The sequence below is a fragment of the Podarcis bocagei genome (assembly GCF_964188305.1).
Source record: "Podarcis bocagei genome assembly, chromosome: 3".
NCBI classification, from domain to species: domain Eukaryota; kingdom Metazoa; phylum Chordata; class Lepidosauria; order Squamata; family Lacertidae; genus Podarcis; species Podarcis bocagei.
This window is the reverse complement of record NC_138127.1, coordinates 26,078,314-26,095,467: the sequence shown is the minus strand read 5'-3', so window position 1 is coordinate 26,095,467 and position 17,154 is coordinate 26,078,314. Positions and strand designations below refer to the sequence as shown.

General features: G+C 39.8%; 1 protein-coding gene across 3 annotated transcripts in view; it reads right to left on the bottom strand.

The window, feature by feature from the left end:
• BCKDHB (branched chain keto acid dehydrogenase E1 subunit beta) overlaps positions 1–17,154 on the bottom strand; it is a 40,458-nt gene that overhangs the window by 18,392 nt on the left and 4,912 nt on the right. For all 3 annotated transcript variants that reach the window (XM_081187008.1, XM_081187010.1, XM_081187009.1), the window contains exons 4-9: positions 16,970–17,103; positions 16,045–16,200; positions 13,635–13,743; positions 8,051–8,148; positions 6,989–7,099; positions 3,063–3,149 (exon numbers count right to left, since the gene is read on the bottom strand). In XM_081187008.1, the coding sequence (XP_081043134.1) occupies positions 3,063–3,149; positions 6,989–7,099; positions 8,051–8,148; positions 13,635–13,743; positions 16,045–16,200; positions 16,970–17,103 (695 nt within the window). The remainder of the gene's footprint in view (positions 1–3,062; positions 3,150–6,988; positions 7,100–8,050; positions 8,149–13,634; positions 13,744–16,044; positions 16,201–16,969; positions 17,104–17,154) is intronic.

Here is a 17,154-nt window from a genome sequence, read left to right as displayed (position 1 = left end):
AACATCATGATCAGCAAAGTCTTGATATAAAATATTATGCCCAGGCAACATCCTTCCACCCCCAGTAAACTTTGTGCTACATGAAGTCTTACTGCCAATACACCAGGAAAGATAACCAGGAAAGCAGGAAGTATGTCTCATTACTAATTGCATTCCACTAGTTCAGACATTATTTTTCACCATGTGAGTGTATAAAAGGAAAGACTAGGGCTGTTTACATAGACAAAAAAGACACAATGTGGATTAGCTCTTAGCTTTTGTATTTGAAGCTCTAACAGTTTACGGATGTTTCTGTGATGCAACATACCAGATAATTGTGCAAACAAATTGTTTCCCTGCATCCACTTAGATAAAGCTTTGGATCGGGAAAGCAAACTTTTTAAAAATGTTTATTTCTACTTTTGTTGCAACCTGTGTAGTGACAGAAGGCTCATTATCTAAAAGCCACACTTTCCAGGCAATACCCACATGAATTGACTCTGGTGGGCAAGAAAAGTAAAAGGTAGGCTCAATAGTTTTTCACAAATCATACTATTGGTCCCTGCTGGAAATTCCTGGAGCTCAATTCACTATACACAGAATTTATGGCTCTCAAAATTAAAGATGAGCATCAGTGTGGCAGGTGTAATTCATCTCTGTTCCATTTTCATTTTAACAGAACAAAGTCTATTTAAATAAAACTACATTTATAGTTCCAGGAATAAGTCACCACTAGCAGGCAATCCATACACCATCTTCATTAAACTCTAGGATATGCATTAAAAGATTTTAAATCTTCCTTCAGGATTACATCAACGCAAAAGATAAGTTTGATAACTCAGGCTTCAATCTATACCTACTTTTCTAGGAGCAAGCTCTGCTGAAATCAGCATGACTTAAAGTTAACATGCCCGGGATTGCAATGTGACTCTCTCTTTTATTTAAGATCTATGCTGACACCATGCTGTTGTGTGTGTACACTGCCATAAGATGCAAAATTATTAATAGTAATGATTATTATTTAACTTACATATATTAAAAACAGAGGAAAAATTAAAAGGCAGAACTAAAGTATCTTGCCTACTGAGGGAGACATCAGATAAATTAAAAAACAAAGGTCTGGTGCCTAAAAGTAAGAAATGATGATGCCAGGATTGCCTCCCTGGAGAAAGAGTTTCATAAGCAGGGAGCCACCACTGTAAAGGTATGCTGACATCCTCTGAACCTCCCTCAGAGGAGGCAAGGATGAAGGGCCTTGGATGATGAGCGCAAGTTTTGGGTTGGTTCATGTGGGGAGAGACAGTCTTGAGTTATTAGGATCCTGAACAGCATAGGTCAAAACCAGCACTTTGAATTAAGACTCAAAACCAACTGGTGGCCAGTGCAGTTATGCCAGAATTGGGTTTATATTGTCAGACCACCTTGCACCAGTCAACAATCTGGCCGCTGAATTCAGGACCAGCTGTAGTTTCTGAACAGTCTTCAAAGGCACCCAGCCACATGTGTTAATGCATTGCAGTAATTTAGCCTAGAGTTGCCAGAGTGTAGACAACAGAAGTTAGGCTGTTCCTGTCCAGACAGGGGTGCAAATTATAGAAGGAAGTCTGTGGAATCAAGGACACTTGAGCCTCAAGCGACAGTAACAGATCCAGAAGTACCCCCCAAGTGATGCATGCTAATACTCTTATGGTAACCTGCATATTGCTATTCAACTTCTTCTAGCCACACAGTTAGGATGAATGATATGAAAATAGAATTTTTCTACTGCAATTGGACTCCCTTTATTTAAGTTTTATTACTTCCATGTGCAAAAGTAAAAGCCAACTCCAATCCTGAGATTTTTGGCATTCCTACTATGCATTTCATCCAGCAAAATATTGATTGGGGGGTGTTGGATTTTTGCTTTCTTTTCATGATACAGATGTGTCAAACACTTTAAAAAATACATTCACTGTGAAGCGAATATGTGTTAGAAATTAATAATAAAGCTGAATATTTTGTGTGCCTAAACTAACGTTCTCCTACAATATATTTCATAAATCACATGACAGAAAATCTGATTTTACATATGGAATTTATGAAAAATGACAATGACAACAAAGGAAGGGGGAGAAAGGCTTTTATATCCAATTATAAAGCTTTTGCCCACTTTTGCAGTTGTCATTTTTTAATAAAATGCATATATAAAAATTACTGAAAGGGGGGGATGAATAAAGTAATAGAGAGTAGAAATTCAAGGGCATTAAACTCTGTACCAAATGAAAATGGCTATGTAAACAATGGGTTTCCAGTTTATATGAAAAGAATCATGAAACCAATATTTTCAAAACAAGCTGTCATAAATTGCTCTGCTTAAATAATATACTCTATTTTCAAATATGAACAAAATCATAATTTTTCAGGATAGGCAAGTTTTATCTTGAGTTTTGAAAAGGATAAACTTAAGTAACAACATAATCACCACTGTAAAATAAAATCAGCTGTGAAAAACACAGTGTGTGGCACAGTCTTTCTTCTGCTTTCTGAAACTTCTAAACTTCCCTGTATACCCATAACAAGTCAAGACTCAAGAGAACCCCATTTTCACACATCAGTGCCCATTTCTTCCAAATGTTTAGCTGTACTATACATGACAGTTCTAGAGATTTACTAGTCACCACTTAGTTGTAAGTGTACCTATGTTACTGTTTCGCTACAACCACTACAAAATTAATTCTCAAGCAAAATTCCATAGAAATTTGTCTTTGATAAAGACAAAGGAAAACTAGAGGACTCAAGGAGATACATGGGCACTACAGAAGACACAAATGAAGTAAAGCAGAAAACACAAGCCTGAAAGCCAACAAAGAAGCATAGTACTGAGATGCAACCACAACGAGACTGATGGCTTGGAACACTGAGATTTCCCTTTTTGTACAACAATTCTCCCTTCAACCACAAGGCAGCACTCAACTCCCAAAATGATGGAAAATTAACATGCACAAGAGAACTGTAACATCTTAATTATATTTTTGAGTATGTCATTCTTAACACTATAAATATCCTTCTAGAAAATAATCTTCTGGTACTTAAAAACAGATTACCTGAACTGTTGAGCTAATTTCTGATGCAAAACCTCCTGTAATAGGGGCTTCATGGCTAATCAGCAACCGTCCAGTCTTTGCCACCGACTGCAAAGATAAAATAATTTAAAACAATGATCTTTCAGATGCATAGTATAAACAGAACATGCAATTTCATGTTTTAATAAGCATACTTGCAGAAATATTCCTAAAAGCTAAATTGTTGCTCTAAAATATCCAAAGTTTATCCAGCAACAGTTAAAATTCTATAAGAAATGTAACAACAGTAATTGCTACAAGAATTTAATGCAATACAGAGTGAAAAACCCTGCAGATTCATCCATGCAATGGACCAGTCTTAATTTTCTATTAACACCAGTAAATCAATGAACAAGTTAAAAGTTCCAAATTACTTTTTAAAAAGACTGCAGTTATCACAGTTACGAGTGTCCAACATTTTACTAGTTCAGAAGCAAATGATCTCTTTGCAGCCAAGAACTGACATTCTTGTTGCCTTATTCGTTCGTGATTAAGGAACATGACAGCAGCAGGTATAGGGCTGGGATTTCCTCAGAAAGCCACAAAAGTTTTCACAGAAACTCCACAGATTTTGCTGGGTTTATCAAACTACCATAAAAGCTGTATCTATTAACTGCATGCTGTGTTCCAGCTCAGTGATAGAATGATAGAATTGTCAAGTTGGAAGGGACGCTGATGTTCATCTTGCGTAGCCCCCTGTAATGCAGGAATCTCAGCTAAAGCATCCACAACAGATGGCCATCCAACCTCTGTTTAAAAACCTCCAATGAAGGAGAGTCCACAACCTCCCAAGGCAGACCGTTTCAATGGCAAACATTGGCTTTTACTGTCATTAGACAAAAAGACAGTCAGGAAAACCAAAGGTTCCTGGATTCCTTTCCATTTGCTAAAAGCTACAGAGGAAGCTACAAGATAAATCTACCCTGTATCAAGAATTAGTTAGGGAGGAGGGGATGTATGGCGCAGCTATACATAAACTGAAAGGACTGTCTCCAAATACAAAGCACTGACGTGATATCATTAGTTTAAATGCAAGCCAAAATTCTTTAGATGCTGAATACAAAAAGATAACCCTTAACAGTCCTACATTCAAACCCAAGTGATTTCTAGAGAATTGCTTGGCTCTATGAGGGCCATTCATCAAGACAATATGCCCTGCATTAACAGTTCAATCCTATTAATTCAGTGGGGCTTACTGCCTGGAAACTTGGTATAGATTGCAGCATGATATCTAATGTGAGACATACACATTAATTCTGCTGTGCACACATGGCAGAAATCTACTGCTTTCTGGCACTTCCTATCACATATATCAGCCTTCCATCACCCCCAATCATTGGCTATGTTACCTAGATTGATGGGAGTTGTAGTCCAATCCAATCCAAATAACTTTATTGTACTAGCCATTGGCCAGGAAAAATCTGAATCAAAAATAAATACAAGCAAAAGAGGTGTTGCACCACAAATAAATGTCTCTATTTAGGTATTTGCATCTCCCTTACAGTTCACTGCTATATTGTCCAGGGTCTTCATTGTGATCTTTTTGGCCGCTAAAGCAAATTTTATGAGTCACTGAAGTGTTTACATCGCTAAGAAGTCATAGGATCTTCTCTGCTGGGAAGAGACATTTTTCCTGTACCGATGGTAAGGTGATAAATCGCCTCCTCAGTCCAATGTATAGTGGGCAATATAGAAAATATTGCAAGACGTCTTCCATCTGCAGTTGCCCACATATACAGAGTCTGTCTTCGAATAGTACCCTGTTATATTGTCCGTTTAGGACAGCGGAGTGTATAGCTTGAAAACGTAGCTCAGTAAAAGTGAATCTAAGCGAGGCTGGCCAGAGATTTGACAGGTAACTGGCTCTAAAATGGACTGTTTTTAGGAGGAACCAAGGAGAGCATTTAGAGCAGGGATGTCTAATCCCTGGCTGATTCTGGTAGATCACGGGATTGTTATTGTGTACAAAATTATGGGGGGAAGCTAAAATACTCTGTGCATTCCTTCCCCCAAAAAGCTCAACAACTCTGGGCAATCCACCCACCCCACCCATGCTCCTCCTCCCTCCAATCACAATGGGTAGATCACTGCCAGTTTTTTTTATACTGGGAGCAGATCACAATCTCTTCTGAGTTGGAAATGCCTGATTTAGAGGATTTGATCACTTGGCACCAATCCCTTAATTGGTGTTTGTCTGTGGATATAATATCCTCTAGTTTATGGAAATAATAAGAGTTCAAATAACGTTGCGTGTTAGATTTCCACCACTGACTGTTCTCCAATTCCGCACAGCACAGGGCTGTCAAGCGCTTTTCAAGTAATGAAATCTGGTGCAATCTTGCAGTTAACATTGGAGTTATGGCCCAAAATATCTGAAGAGAACCTGATTAGCAACGGCTGACATTTTATTTTAAAATTGCATTCTTTGTGCTCCATTTTCATTGCTTTGTAGTCCTTCTTGTATGTTGCTGCAGGATATCACGCCTTATTTTGCTAGAACATTCTTGGTTCCTAGTACAAAAGTCCAAATTTCACTAAGTTCTCTCTTCGAATTTCCCAAAATGTCATTAGGAATCTTGAGTTTAATTGTGGTGCCATTAAAGCAGGTGGTACTGATTTTACTTGTTACAGGAACTCAAGAACATTTACAAAAAGAGGAATCTACCAATGTGGAAAGAGGAAGCTTTAAATGGGGAAAATAACCAAAAAAAATGCATGAAAAACCATCTGAATTAGCAAAATTAATGATGAGAATTTAATTATTTACTGACAACTAGGGCACATGCAGCTGCTGTTGTCAACATTCCTCACTTGAGAAATGTGTATTATGTGTGCAGTACAAAAGTATTTTAAAAAGAAAAAACACCACATGTTTAATTACTCTTTAGAAGTGCATAGCAGCAGCTGGAGAAGGGTCCGGCAATTAGTAGCAGAAATAAACAGTCCCGTACTTGGGCAAACAAGACAGAAAAGCTGGAAGTGAAGGAGACAAAGCTATCCTTCTCTGCTTCTATGCTGCACCAACCCAAAGCTCCCGATACTGCATTTCATTGTTGTATCTTGAAATAATTTTTATTAAATATTTTCTTTTTATGCGTTCTCAAGCATTTGGAGAGGCAACACACACATTTTAAAGTAAAATATAATCAATAAATGAAACTTTACTCATCACAGGAATGAGAGGGTGTCCCACATTTGACAAGGTCACACTCATTCTCCAAATGTTCAGAGATTCAGAAGGAATGAATGACAAGATAAGGATGCATTTTAAAACTAAGCCCATCACCTACCTTTACCTGTTCTAGCAGGCCAATCAAAGTTTTTCCCCAGGGTGTGCACACTGTCACATGCTGCCACTTCTAGGAAGCACAAGTGCAGGGTGGGGACCAAAAGTGGACAAACTACCCCAGAAGGAGCATAACATGTCCCCCACCAGAGGCAGTACCCCTCCCCCAACACGCCCATTATTAGCCAGTTATTCTAAAAGTTCTAAAGAAGAAAAAAGCTCCTTTAAAAATTATAAAGAAAAAAATACACATAATATATTTCAGAAAATAGATTACAGATTTCTCTTCAAGTCAGTACTGTGAATACAGGTACCACTCCCCTGATTTTAACCATCATATTTTCCAGGTAGCCTTCTGACTACCCATCTCTATCTAAGAAGCTAACGTACCACAATATTTTACACAATCTCATATGACTGAACAGTATAGATTAGACTTTAAAAATTATTTTGGAACAAGCTGAAATTCTGTCTTCACAGTATAGTAGTCAGTAAAACAGTGCCAAAACTCAGTTTTAACTTGAACTAATAGAGGCCTCTAGTGGCGGTCATTCCACAAAGACCTATGATATGAGAAAATAACTGAAATGCTTGAATGCGCTAATGTGCCATATGTACCTACCTTGCATATAGTCTCTGCATCCCAAGGCAGAATAGTCTTCAGATCAATTACTTCACAGGACACACCAAGCTTTTCTTGAGCCATAACTGCTACCTCTTTAATAACATGAACCTAAATATTGGGTGAAAACATGCAATAGTATATTAGATATGCAGGCTACTGAAATTTCATTTCAGCAACACTTATCGAGAGTGCTTTTGAATATTTCACAACATGCATACTGCACTTATCTTAGCACAGATAGGTAGCCGTGTTGGTCTGCCATAGTCAAAATAAAAAAATTCCTTCCTGTAGCACCTTAAAGACCAACTAAGTTAGTTGGTCTTTAAGGTGCTACAGGAAGGAATTTTTTAATTTATCTTAGCACGACAGCCTCAATCAGAAATATTTATTTTTTCAAAAATAAAAACAGAATTGATGCTATATATATTTAATTTAAAGGTTTCCACAATGCACTGAACTATTTAAGTTTCACTTGTTAGATAAAGACTGTGGATTGGAGCCATAGTTAGCTGCCCTAAGATCCCACTGAAATAAATGGGACTTAAGTCATGATGAACTTTTCGCACTGCTTCCATTGGAACCTCCACACAGAGTAATCCAAACCCACCTTATGCTGGGAAAAGGAAGGAGTTGGATTAGGTGGAGGCATTGCACTACCCAGCTCTCCTGGCTCAACCTACCAGTCACTGAACACATGGACAGGAGCCAACGAAAAGGCATTCAAGGCTGGTCCCACAGCCATCACACAACAGCATTGGGCCCAATCATCCTGTCTTCCTTCTCCCTACTCCCAATTTCTGCTGTCCCCCAAATGAGCAGCAGGGCTGCGGATGTGGCAGGTGCTTCACCAAGCCCCACTGGCAAGGGGTGGGAGTTAGGAATGTGCCATTAAGTCTGGATGACATGTACTAGATTACTGTGATCCCTAGTCTGCATAGCCAATGGCCAGGGATCATGGGAGTTGTAGTCCACTTCATCTGGAGGGCATTTCAAAGAACATCTTTCCAGGAGATAATATAGTATAATTTCTCTTTAAAAATCCATCAGAGTCTTACTTGCCTGCGTACCCCAGGCCACCAGTGTAACATCACTTCCATTCTGAAGGACTTCTGCTTGAGAGAGTGGAATGTAGTATGGCTCCACAGGGACTTGCTCCACTGAATAAATGCAAAGCAATGTAGGTTAGATTCTCCAGCTGCTAAACAGTTAGATGCTGAACGCTAATGATTTAAAATTTGCATTGTGTTACTCATGGTTTTGTGTTAGTTGAACATACCTTGGGAGTACGAAAGAAAACTGTTTTCCCATAGTCAAGATTCAATGACCCGAGTTACATAACCACTTTGAGGTTTTATTACAATCAAGCAATATATAAATCTTTTGAAATTAATTAATTAATAGCAGGTGCATATGACAAAGCACCCAAGAATGTAAACTGAACAGGTGAGGCTGAGGCTGCAAGAAGTTCCAGGAGATACAGGCTGCACAGTGGCAAGGCAAAGGGAGGTCTCTGCTTGCCTGATACTGTACATGGTATATTAAAAGTTTAGAAAACAAGACTTAACAAAACTCATCACGTAATGAGCCACTAGGTTAATGCTGCTATATGACTCTCTACCAAAAAACATGAATTGCTCAACAACAAAATTTCCAGTACCAGTATCCATTCTTTTAACAATTTGAAACAATTATCAGAAGCAAAAACAAAAACAACACATTGTTGTATGTTTTCATTTGTAGTTTATTTACAGGTTGATTCCACAATAGCAACACTGTAATTTCTAAGGAACAGCTATGGATTGGGAATTGCACTTAAAGATACAGGCTTGGATCCAAATGGCTATTTCTCCCAATGCCCAACTCCCCGTCTGCAGCCTCCTGCCAAATCACATCCATTCCCAAGGGCCCCCCAGTCCTCAGCAGCGGCTTTCTATTGCTGCAAAGAACAGCCAGGAGTCTGTGACATTCACATTTTCATTGAAATATGTTGCGTCATTCGATATTATTGACCATTCTCAGCCAAACCTTCTGCTAAAATAAAATAAGCTACTTTCTCTAGCTTTAAATGATTCCCATTTACCTCATTAGCTTAACTCAATACAGTGAAAGACCAAAGAAATCAAAAGAGAGCCTAAATATATCCGTGTTCATATGTGAATGCTGGTAATTTTAGATGTAAATGCTCTTTCACACTTTTTTCCCACTAACAATGACATCTGCTCTTAGTTATATAATACTAGTGAAGTAATTATTCCAGCCTGGGCATTTTCAATTATAGTTTCCAGGTGTAATTTTAGTCACTCTAGCAACCCACAGAATAACACACAGCTATATAGTAAATTATTCTGAAAATAATTGTCAATCTTTCCTTGTATGCTTCTATTAAAGCTGCAGAAGTATTTTTCCCTTTGGACAATGAGGCCCTTTTACACACTGCTTCTTCAAAACCTCATATTTGGCAGCAACTCTGAAATGCTATAGTCCTGCAACCACAAGTTATCACCTGCTCTAAATTGGCTATACCAGCTTCTTTTCCTTGAAGGGATAAGTACACTGATTAAATCATAAATTCTGTTACCATCATGTAGGCTCTACCTTCGTGGGATTTCAGAAAATTCCAGAATGACTACAGAATTCAGTTTCCTAAGTATCTGTACTTTCATTTAACAACAGAAGAAGCAAATTTCTAAGCCACATGACTGCAGAGATAAGTTAATAAGTTTGTAGATAGTTGCCACATTCAGACATCACGTGAACAAGCCACAGCAAGTCCCAGGCCTGCGTACGTCCCCTTCCCCATGACCACAAATAATTGTTGTGATGTCAAGATCTACAAACAAGTTCAATACAGCATAATCTATGCTTACTTCCAGAAACCGGCAATTTGAAGGTGGGGAGCAGAATGGTACAAGTATGAAAGGAGAATGGGAGAACGATTTACAGGAAATGCCTAAATGTAAGAAGCACTCAGGGTAAAAGTGGGGAAATTGCTTGCTTGCTTATTTATTTATTTATTTATTTTCTTCATCATTTTGGATCAGCATATTCTGCCTAAAAAGGGTGGGCTGAGTCACAATCACTGGTGGAGGAAGAAGAGACCGCACCGGCCCCGGCAGCGCAATCCCGGCAGGGTGCCATCACAGCTGGGGCCCCCCACCCGCGCTGGGCGCCACACCCCCGCCTGCTCTCCGTTCCCTGATGCTGGAGCCAGAAGCTCCACCACTGGTCACAATACCTCCAAAGCAAATATTCATTACTTAGCTTGAGGAGAGCTGGGCTGTGGTGCTCGTTGTCATAAGAAAAACATTGTGGTACAGGATATAATAGTTTTCAAATATGGGTTAGACAGAAGCGTATAGAAAATGATATCAGTAATTTCAGGTTTATGCAACACTCTGCCTCCATCTGCCACCATACTGTGACTTGTGGGCTTCAGTTACTTTCGGCCATCTCAAGAAGACCCTGGAGCTAGAAATTTTGAGAATCTCTGGTCTTAAGGTAAGCTAGGTTCAGAGTGTATGATTCAACAAAAGCCATCCAATTAATTTCATGTAGCTATAATTGTTGGAACCCAAGTCTCCCACTGCAAAGGCCAAAGTTTGCATAATGACAATCCTATGATTTTTAAATAGATATTGTAACATGAGGTCTAATTTCAGCTGGAAATTAGAACTTTATTAACAATAAAAATCAATGGAACCAGTTATCTAGCATTACCAAAATGCTTGGCTCAGCTGGAACGTTGCACATGCCCTGGAATGATGTGACTATGCTAGCTTTACTCTGAGGTATGAGTGCAGTGCCATGGCAAAGGAATCAGAAAAAAACTGTGGTTTAAGCCAAATCTTCTCCCACGGAAATAACTGTGCAGTACCTGTGCAAGGAATGGCTTATTTTAATAGACCACAAGCCTCATTAGCCCTCAGAACCTTTGCCATATCTAATGCAAGCATATGCTCTTGTTTGGCTCCGAGGACATCCTCTGGCAAACATCTCCCACCAGTAACTGGATTAAGTCTAAATTTGCATTTCCTGGGAAACATTGCCCCCTTTCCCCGCTAGTGACAGATTAGTCGCCTGGCTCTATGTCATGTTTGGTCAGAAACCCCTTACGAACATCCTGCAGCTATGGAGTGAGTAACTTGTGTTGATATATCAGAAATGACAAGTTAATTAGCATTTAATGTCCCTTTCAACCCAGCACTGTTAAGTTAATCACCCTTTGCACAGAACTAATGGCAGCTTCCGGTTGCAGAATGCCCTCCTCGGTGATGTGTGCCTATCTCCCTCATTATTAACATTCAAGAGAAAGTTCAAAATGTTCCTGTTCACTCAAGCATTTTATAACTGAAAGATGTTGTCCACATCAAACTTGTAATTATTAGCTGTGAGGATACAAGACTGCTTTATAAAAAAAAAGGTTTTCAGGTGCTTTAGATTATGTTTTTATTTTATTTTTAATTGTATTGTTTTGCAGCTTTGTTCTTTACTGCCCTGGGCTCCTTTTTATTATTGTTAATTGTTATTAGCATGATTATTTCTCACCTGCAAAGCTTCCTCCAACTAACATTCTATGAATATTCATAAACCCGAAGTCATGCATTTGGCAGTGCTAGTGTTTGATTTTATTTACAATTAATTGCAATAGAAAAACACGTCTTTGTGACAGGGCATTTTAAATGCTGATTAAAAACAAGCTAGTTTTTCCTATCTTACCTGCCATGTCACTATAACAACCACTGATGCAAATCATTTCTGCACCACTCATGTCATATATGATAGAATTAAATGAAACTGAAAAGGTCATAAGCCATAAGAATACTCTCTCCAGAAGATACTTAAACCTGATAATGTCAAGGTGACTCATTGTTTCCTATGAATTACCACTATGTGCTCTTGATTCACTAGCAAATATAGTTTAAAAATAAACAAACCAAACACTTCTATGTAAAAATTATGTTTTGTTTAAAACAATTCTTATATTTTGAATAAAGCAGTTTTAAAATGTTGCTATTATTAAAATAAATGACTTCTGTACTCTGCATTGCTTCCTCCTGCATCAATATCTTTACAAGACAATGCACACTGACAAGTCTTGCTAAAAATTAAACTAAAAACCTTGTTCAAAGGTACAAAAGTGTATTTTTTCACCAATATTATAAATTATGCACCTAATAAAAAGACAAACAGCTTATTTCCTTCTCTCTCTTATTTTTGGCACATCAATATTTTCAACAACAGGAAATATGTACTATTTTACCCTTTCATCATGAAAACGTGAAAAATCCAACTCTTTTGTATATTACTGTATTTACTCAAATCTAATGCTCACCTTTTTTGGCCAAATTACAGTGTGAAAATTAAGGCATGCATTAGATTTGATGGCACATTTACATTTGCTAGCAAATACTTTTTGGGGTTTCAAGGTTCTGAAAATTGAGGTGCACATTAGATTCGATGGAGCATTAGATTTGATGGTGCATTAAACTAGAGCAAAAACAAACATTAAAAAAAAATGCTAGCAGGAAGACTACCTAAAGCCAAAGGTGTGTGTATGCAGGGCAAGAAGCTGAATCACACCTGAATAGTCTGCCTTGAAAATAGCCCAAAACCTCCATTTCTAGCCTAACTGAAAATTGAGAGCCTCCCGCCACATGATACATATATTAAGACCCAAGTTCTTTCTTGACTGTTTGTACTAAATGAATTGTTCCTTTGATAAATAAGAGAACATTGATTCAGCACTCGAGCAAACGCTTTAACAGATACAGGCCCAGTTCACATATAATACTAAGCCATAGTTTACAGTGGCGTAGCGTGGGGGGTGCAGGGGGGGCCGGCCGCACCAGGCGCAACATCTGGGGGTTAGGGTTAGGGGGCGCAAATCCACGGGTTAGGGGGCTCAAATCCACGGGTTAGGGGGCACAAATTACTTGCCTTGCCCCGGGTGCTGACAACCCATGCTACGCCACTGATAGTTTAGAGTTATAAGGATGAGCCACAGCAAGTTGCAGCTTATGCTCACTGTTCACCTCACTTCTTCTAAGACAGCTGTGATAAAGAAATTGAATGTTTCCATTAATTGCAGATATAGCTGAATGAGAAATCTAATCTTAAATATGATTAGTGAAAATAATCCTATTTCATAAAGTTTGAAACAAGCTCCAACTACTATGGCCAACTTAAACCTCTTTAAACAGATACCCTGGGCCATTATTATAGCAAAAAACCCTTAACAGTGAAATAGTCCTATTTCATTCTTCAGTCATTAATAAAAGGCTACCTTCCAGCTGGTCAGGCAACCTTCAGCCTATTAATAAGATAAGGGAGGCAAATCCATAGTTGTCAGGCAGGAAATCTTTCTTTCAAAGATCTTAAACAAACAATAGCAAACTATCTGTGCACCACTACCATCAGGACTCAACACAGTGGGACATTATTAGTAGTATTCTTTCATATGAATAAACACACAGGAGTATGCTTTAAATAATCTATTTCTTCATATCCAAGCAAATGTTTGATAAACGAAATAAGGAAATGAGTAATTTAAGCTGGCTGCTCAAATAGACCATGCTTCCTTATATGCCTATACAGAACATCATCTTCAGTCACTTATTTTTATGTTGTGCATAAAAGCCTTTACCTGCTGCTCTGTACAGTATTTTAGGTTCAAAGAATATACAAGGGTTTTTATCTTCTATGCATGATAGCAATAGTCCTTTGGCTTCTACAGGACCTCTTGGAACAACAACCTGGAAAAAAGATAGAATAAGAAAATCTACAAAACAAAATACTTCGCTTATTAAGAAGCAACGTAGCATACCTATCACCTTCTTATACTACTATTTCTATTCAAAGTTTAATAACTACCATTATTCAATCATCAAAACTAGCTCAGAAATACCTGAAAGAGCCTACAGCTCTCTACTGTGACCACTGCATCCAATGCATTTTTTTCTGAAATATGAACACATTATAGAATAAAAAAATCTACATCTGGTCAGAGTTCAGAGTAGTTATCAGGTATATACAAATCAACAACACAAACAGTCTCTCTATGGTTTTCTTCAAAGAAGACTAATGGCTCAAGCTACATTTTAAACTGGCTTGCTTCAGTAGCAATTAAAACTGGTGTGGCACAAACTACAGTGGAACAAACCAAGATTGAACAAACTTACAAAAAGAGCCTCAGAAGCACAGTACTGAAACATCACTGTATGCCTATCTTGCATTGCTTTTAGAACAGGCTTGAATATAATCCTCGAAATATTATCCAGTGACACTGCTGTACCTATACACTTTATCTGCTACTTGCCCCAATAAATTGAGGGCAAAACACTAAGGCACATCAGAAGCTAAACTGCCCTAAATATCAACTGAAATTCTGATTGTGGCACTTGTTCAAAAGCAATACCATTCGACTGACAGTATAATTGTCTTCTGACAATTCTGTTTGATTCAAGTACACTGGTATTTGATCTGTTATGAGTTTATTAAAGGCAGCTCTAATCATCACTCTTCAAACCTGAGAGTAATAAAGGGACTCTACTCAAGTAGCCATGCTGGCAAAAGGTTCCCAGCTGATAGTTCCTAAAGATTTCCCAAGAGATTTCGTAAGTTCTTCTCTAAATCATGCTCGTTTTTGTGTGAAGTATAAACAGCTTAATCATACAAAGAAGTGATCCCCTACTTTCAGACTGAAGTGATACATTCCAGCAATAACTGCAATACACAAGTCCACTGACTGTGAGCTGCAACTTTTTAATGCATATTTGATAGCGTACCCAGTGGCGTAGCGTGGGGGGTGCCAGGGGTGCCAGCCGCACCGGGCGCAACATTTGGGGGGGCGCGTTTGGCCGGCCCTCCTTGAGGAAGCAGGAACCCCACTGTCCAGGCGGAGAGACCTCCTCCCGCCGCCAGCCTTCGGAAGGCTGCTCCGAAGCCTGGCGGTGGGGCAGAGAGCAGTGGCGTAGCGTGGGGGGTGCAGGGGGTGCACGCCGCCTGCCATGCCGCCCTGGCTGCTTCAACCGCGTCCGACAGCCGGCTCGAGGCTCCTTCCGGCCGGGTCTCCCGACGGGGCGCTGCGGGCGGAGGCTCCGGCACCAAGCGCCACGCCGCCCAGGCTCGGGTCGCTGTCTGGACGCGCGCAGCCCGCCAAACGCACCATCGGCGGCGCTCTAGTGCCTGCGCGCCCAGACCGCCCACCCGCCCCGACGGGCCCCCCCTCACCCGCGCCGGAGGCCGGCCGACGCACTGGCCCCAGAGCCGCCCCCTCCCCGCGCCAGAAAGAAGCCCCCTCCCCGCGCCAGAAAGAAGCCGCGTCGGGACTAGCCAGGCCGGGGAGGGAGACTGAGAAGGCTGCGCCGCGACGCCCAAAGATGCGCGTCTTGACGCAAAGGGGCCCGTGGCACCCAGACGCGGATGGGACCCTCTCCCCCTGACCCGCCACTGAACTGCAATTTCCAGCTCCCTTGGCAAATCCCAGTCCCCAATCCCCAAGATGCTTTATTTGAGGCAGGGGTCCTTTAATTGCAAAAACAACACCACGGAGGGCAGTAGTCACCACGACGTTTGCCCCAGAGTAGAGCCGTCAGTATTAATGACCATGGTTAGGGGTTAGGGGGCGCAAATTACTTGCCTTGCCCCGGGTTTGGGGGCGCAAATTACTTGCCTTGCCCCGGGTGCTGATAACCCACGCTACGCCGCTGAGCGTACCACTTCGTTCTTCAATGAAGACTCAAGCTCAATTCAAATGTTTGGTTTTAATTTAATTTTAGCATTTAATTTTGGGGTGGGGAAGTCCTCACAGTACTCTGCTACCACATTAGTAGTGATCCTTATACATAAAGGAACCATGTGAAAAATTAGTTAACATGTCAAAACATGTTAACAGAAAAGGGAATCTACAGAGTCCATCTGCAAACATCACCAGATTCATTCACAAGGTAACATGGCAATTGCTTAAATCACAGAGAGCTTCCCACGAGGAATAGTTAACCGTAATGGTAAATCCACACCAATTATAATAAAATCCATTTATCCAATTACCATACCTTTAGTCCTGGACAATGAGCAAAAAAGGCTTCAGGGCTTTGAGAGTGATATAATGCACCATGACCCACACAACCCCAAGGGGCTCTTATAGTGAGGCTTCCACAATCAAAGAGATTTCCAGAGCGATACCGATACTTTGCCGCCTCATTAACAATCTGAGGGGAAGATACATTTATTTAATTAATCTTGAATGTACTCAGGCACACACATACTATGCATTTTGATCGTTCATGTTCCATTGTACAATATTAAGCAGGAACAGACACCCCAAATCTTAAAACCAAATGCTAATAAATTTTTACATCATTTTCTTTGCTTTGCAACACACTTCCTTGAGCCAGCTACAGATGTAACACAGATTTCTAGTATCTGATTCCTACAAATTACCCTTATGTGTTGCTCTTTATTATTTCTGTAACAAAGTACATTTTATCAAGTATGCAACAGCCGAAGTCAAAGCTAAATACAAATGTTCAGTTTTTAGCCTAGCTCCAATACTTTTTCACTGAGGGCTGCCTCACATTACAAGCAGCAGCAAGAAGTAGCACCAAAATTGCATTCGCACCTCTACTTTCCACCACTTTTTGAAATGTCTGCAAGGGTACTCATACATTTCCCCTCTAAGGAGATACAAGCGTACTATCTGCCCATAGGAGAGCTGTAAATTTTCTTCTTCTTCTTGCATGTTAGAAGGATGAAGAGCAAGCACAGGCACCACTGCATTCACACATACAATTTTGGTGCTTCATGTAACATGCAAAGTGCCAAAACCTTATCAGCATCCCCACCTAGTGCAGTCATATTGACATTCTGCTTCAGCCTCCCTCATGTCCAATCGAATTTCTGTTCAGCTTTTCATTACTTTAAGGAAAAATAACAACAAACTGTTATTCTTATTTTCAGCATCTTAGATTATACACCAACCTGATCAAAGGCAGGGTAGATATAGTCAGCAAACTGAATTTCTGCAATGGCTGTAGCACCAGTTACTGCAACTCCAATGCCAAATCCTACAATTCCTTGTTCGCATAAAGGAGTATTGAACACTCTGTCTTTACCTACAAAAATAAGAGTTTCTCTTAATAAACCTTTTAAAATAAGAATATAGG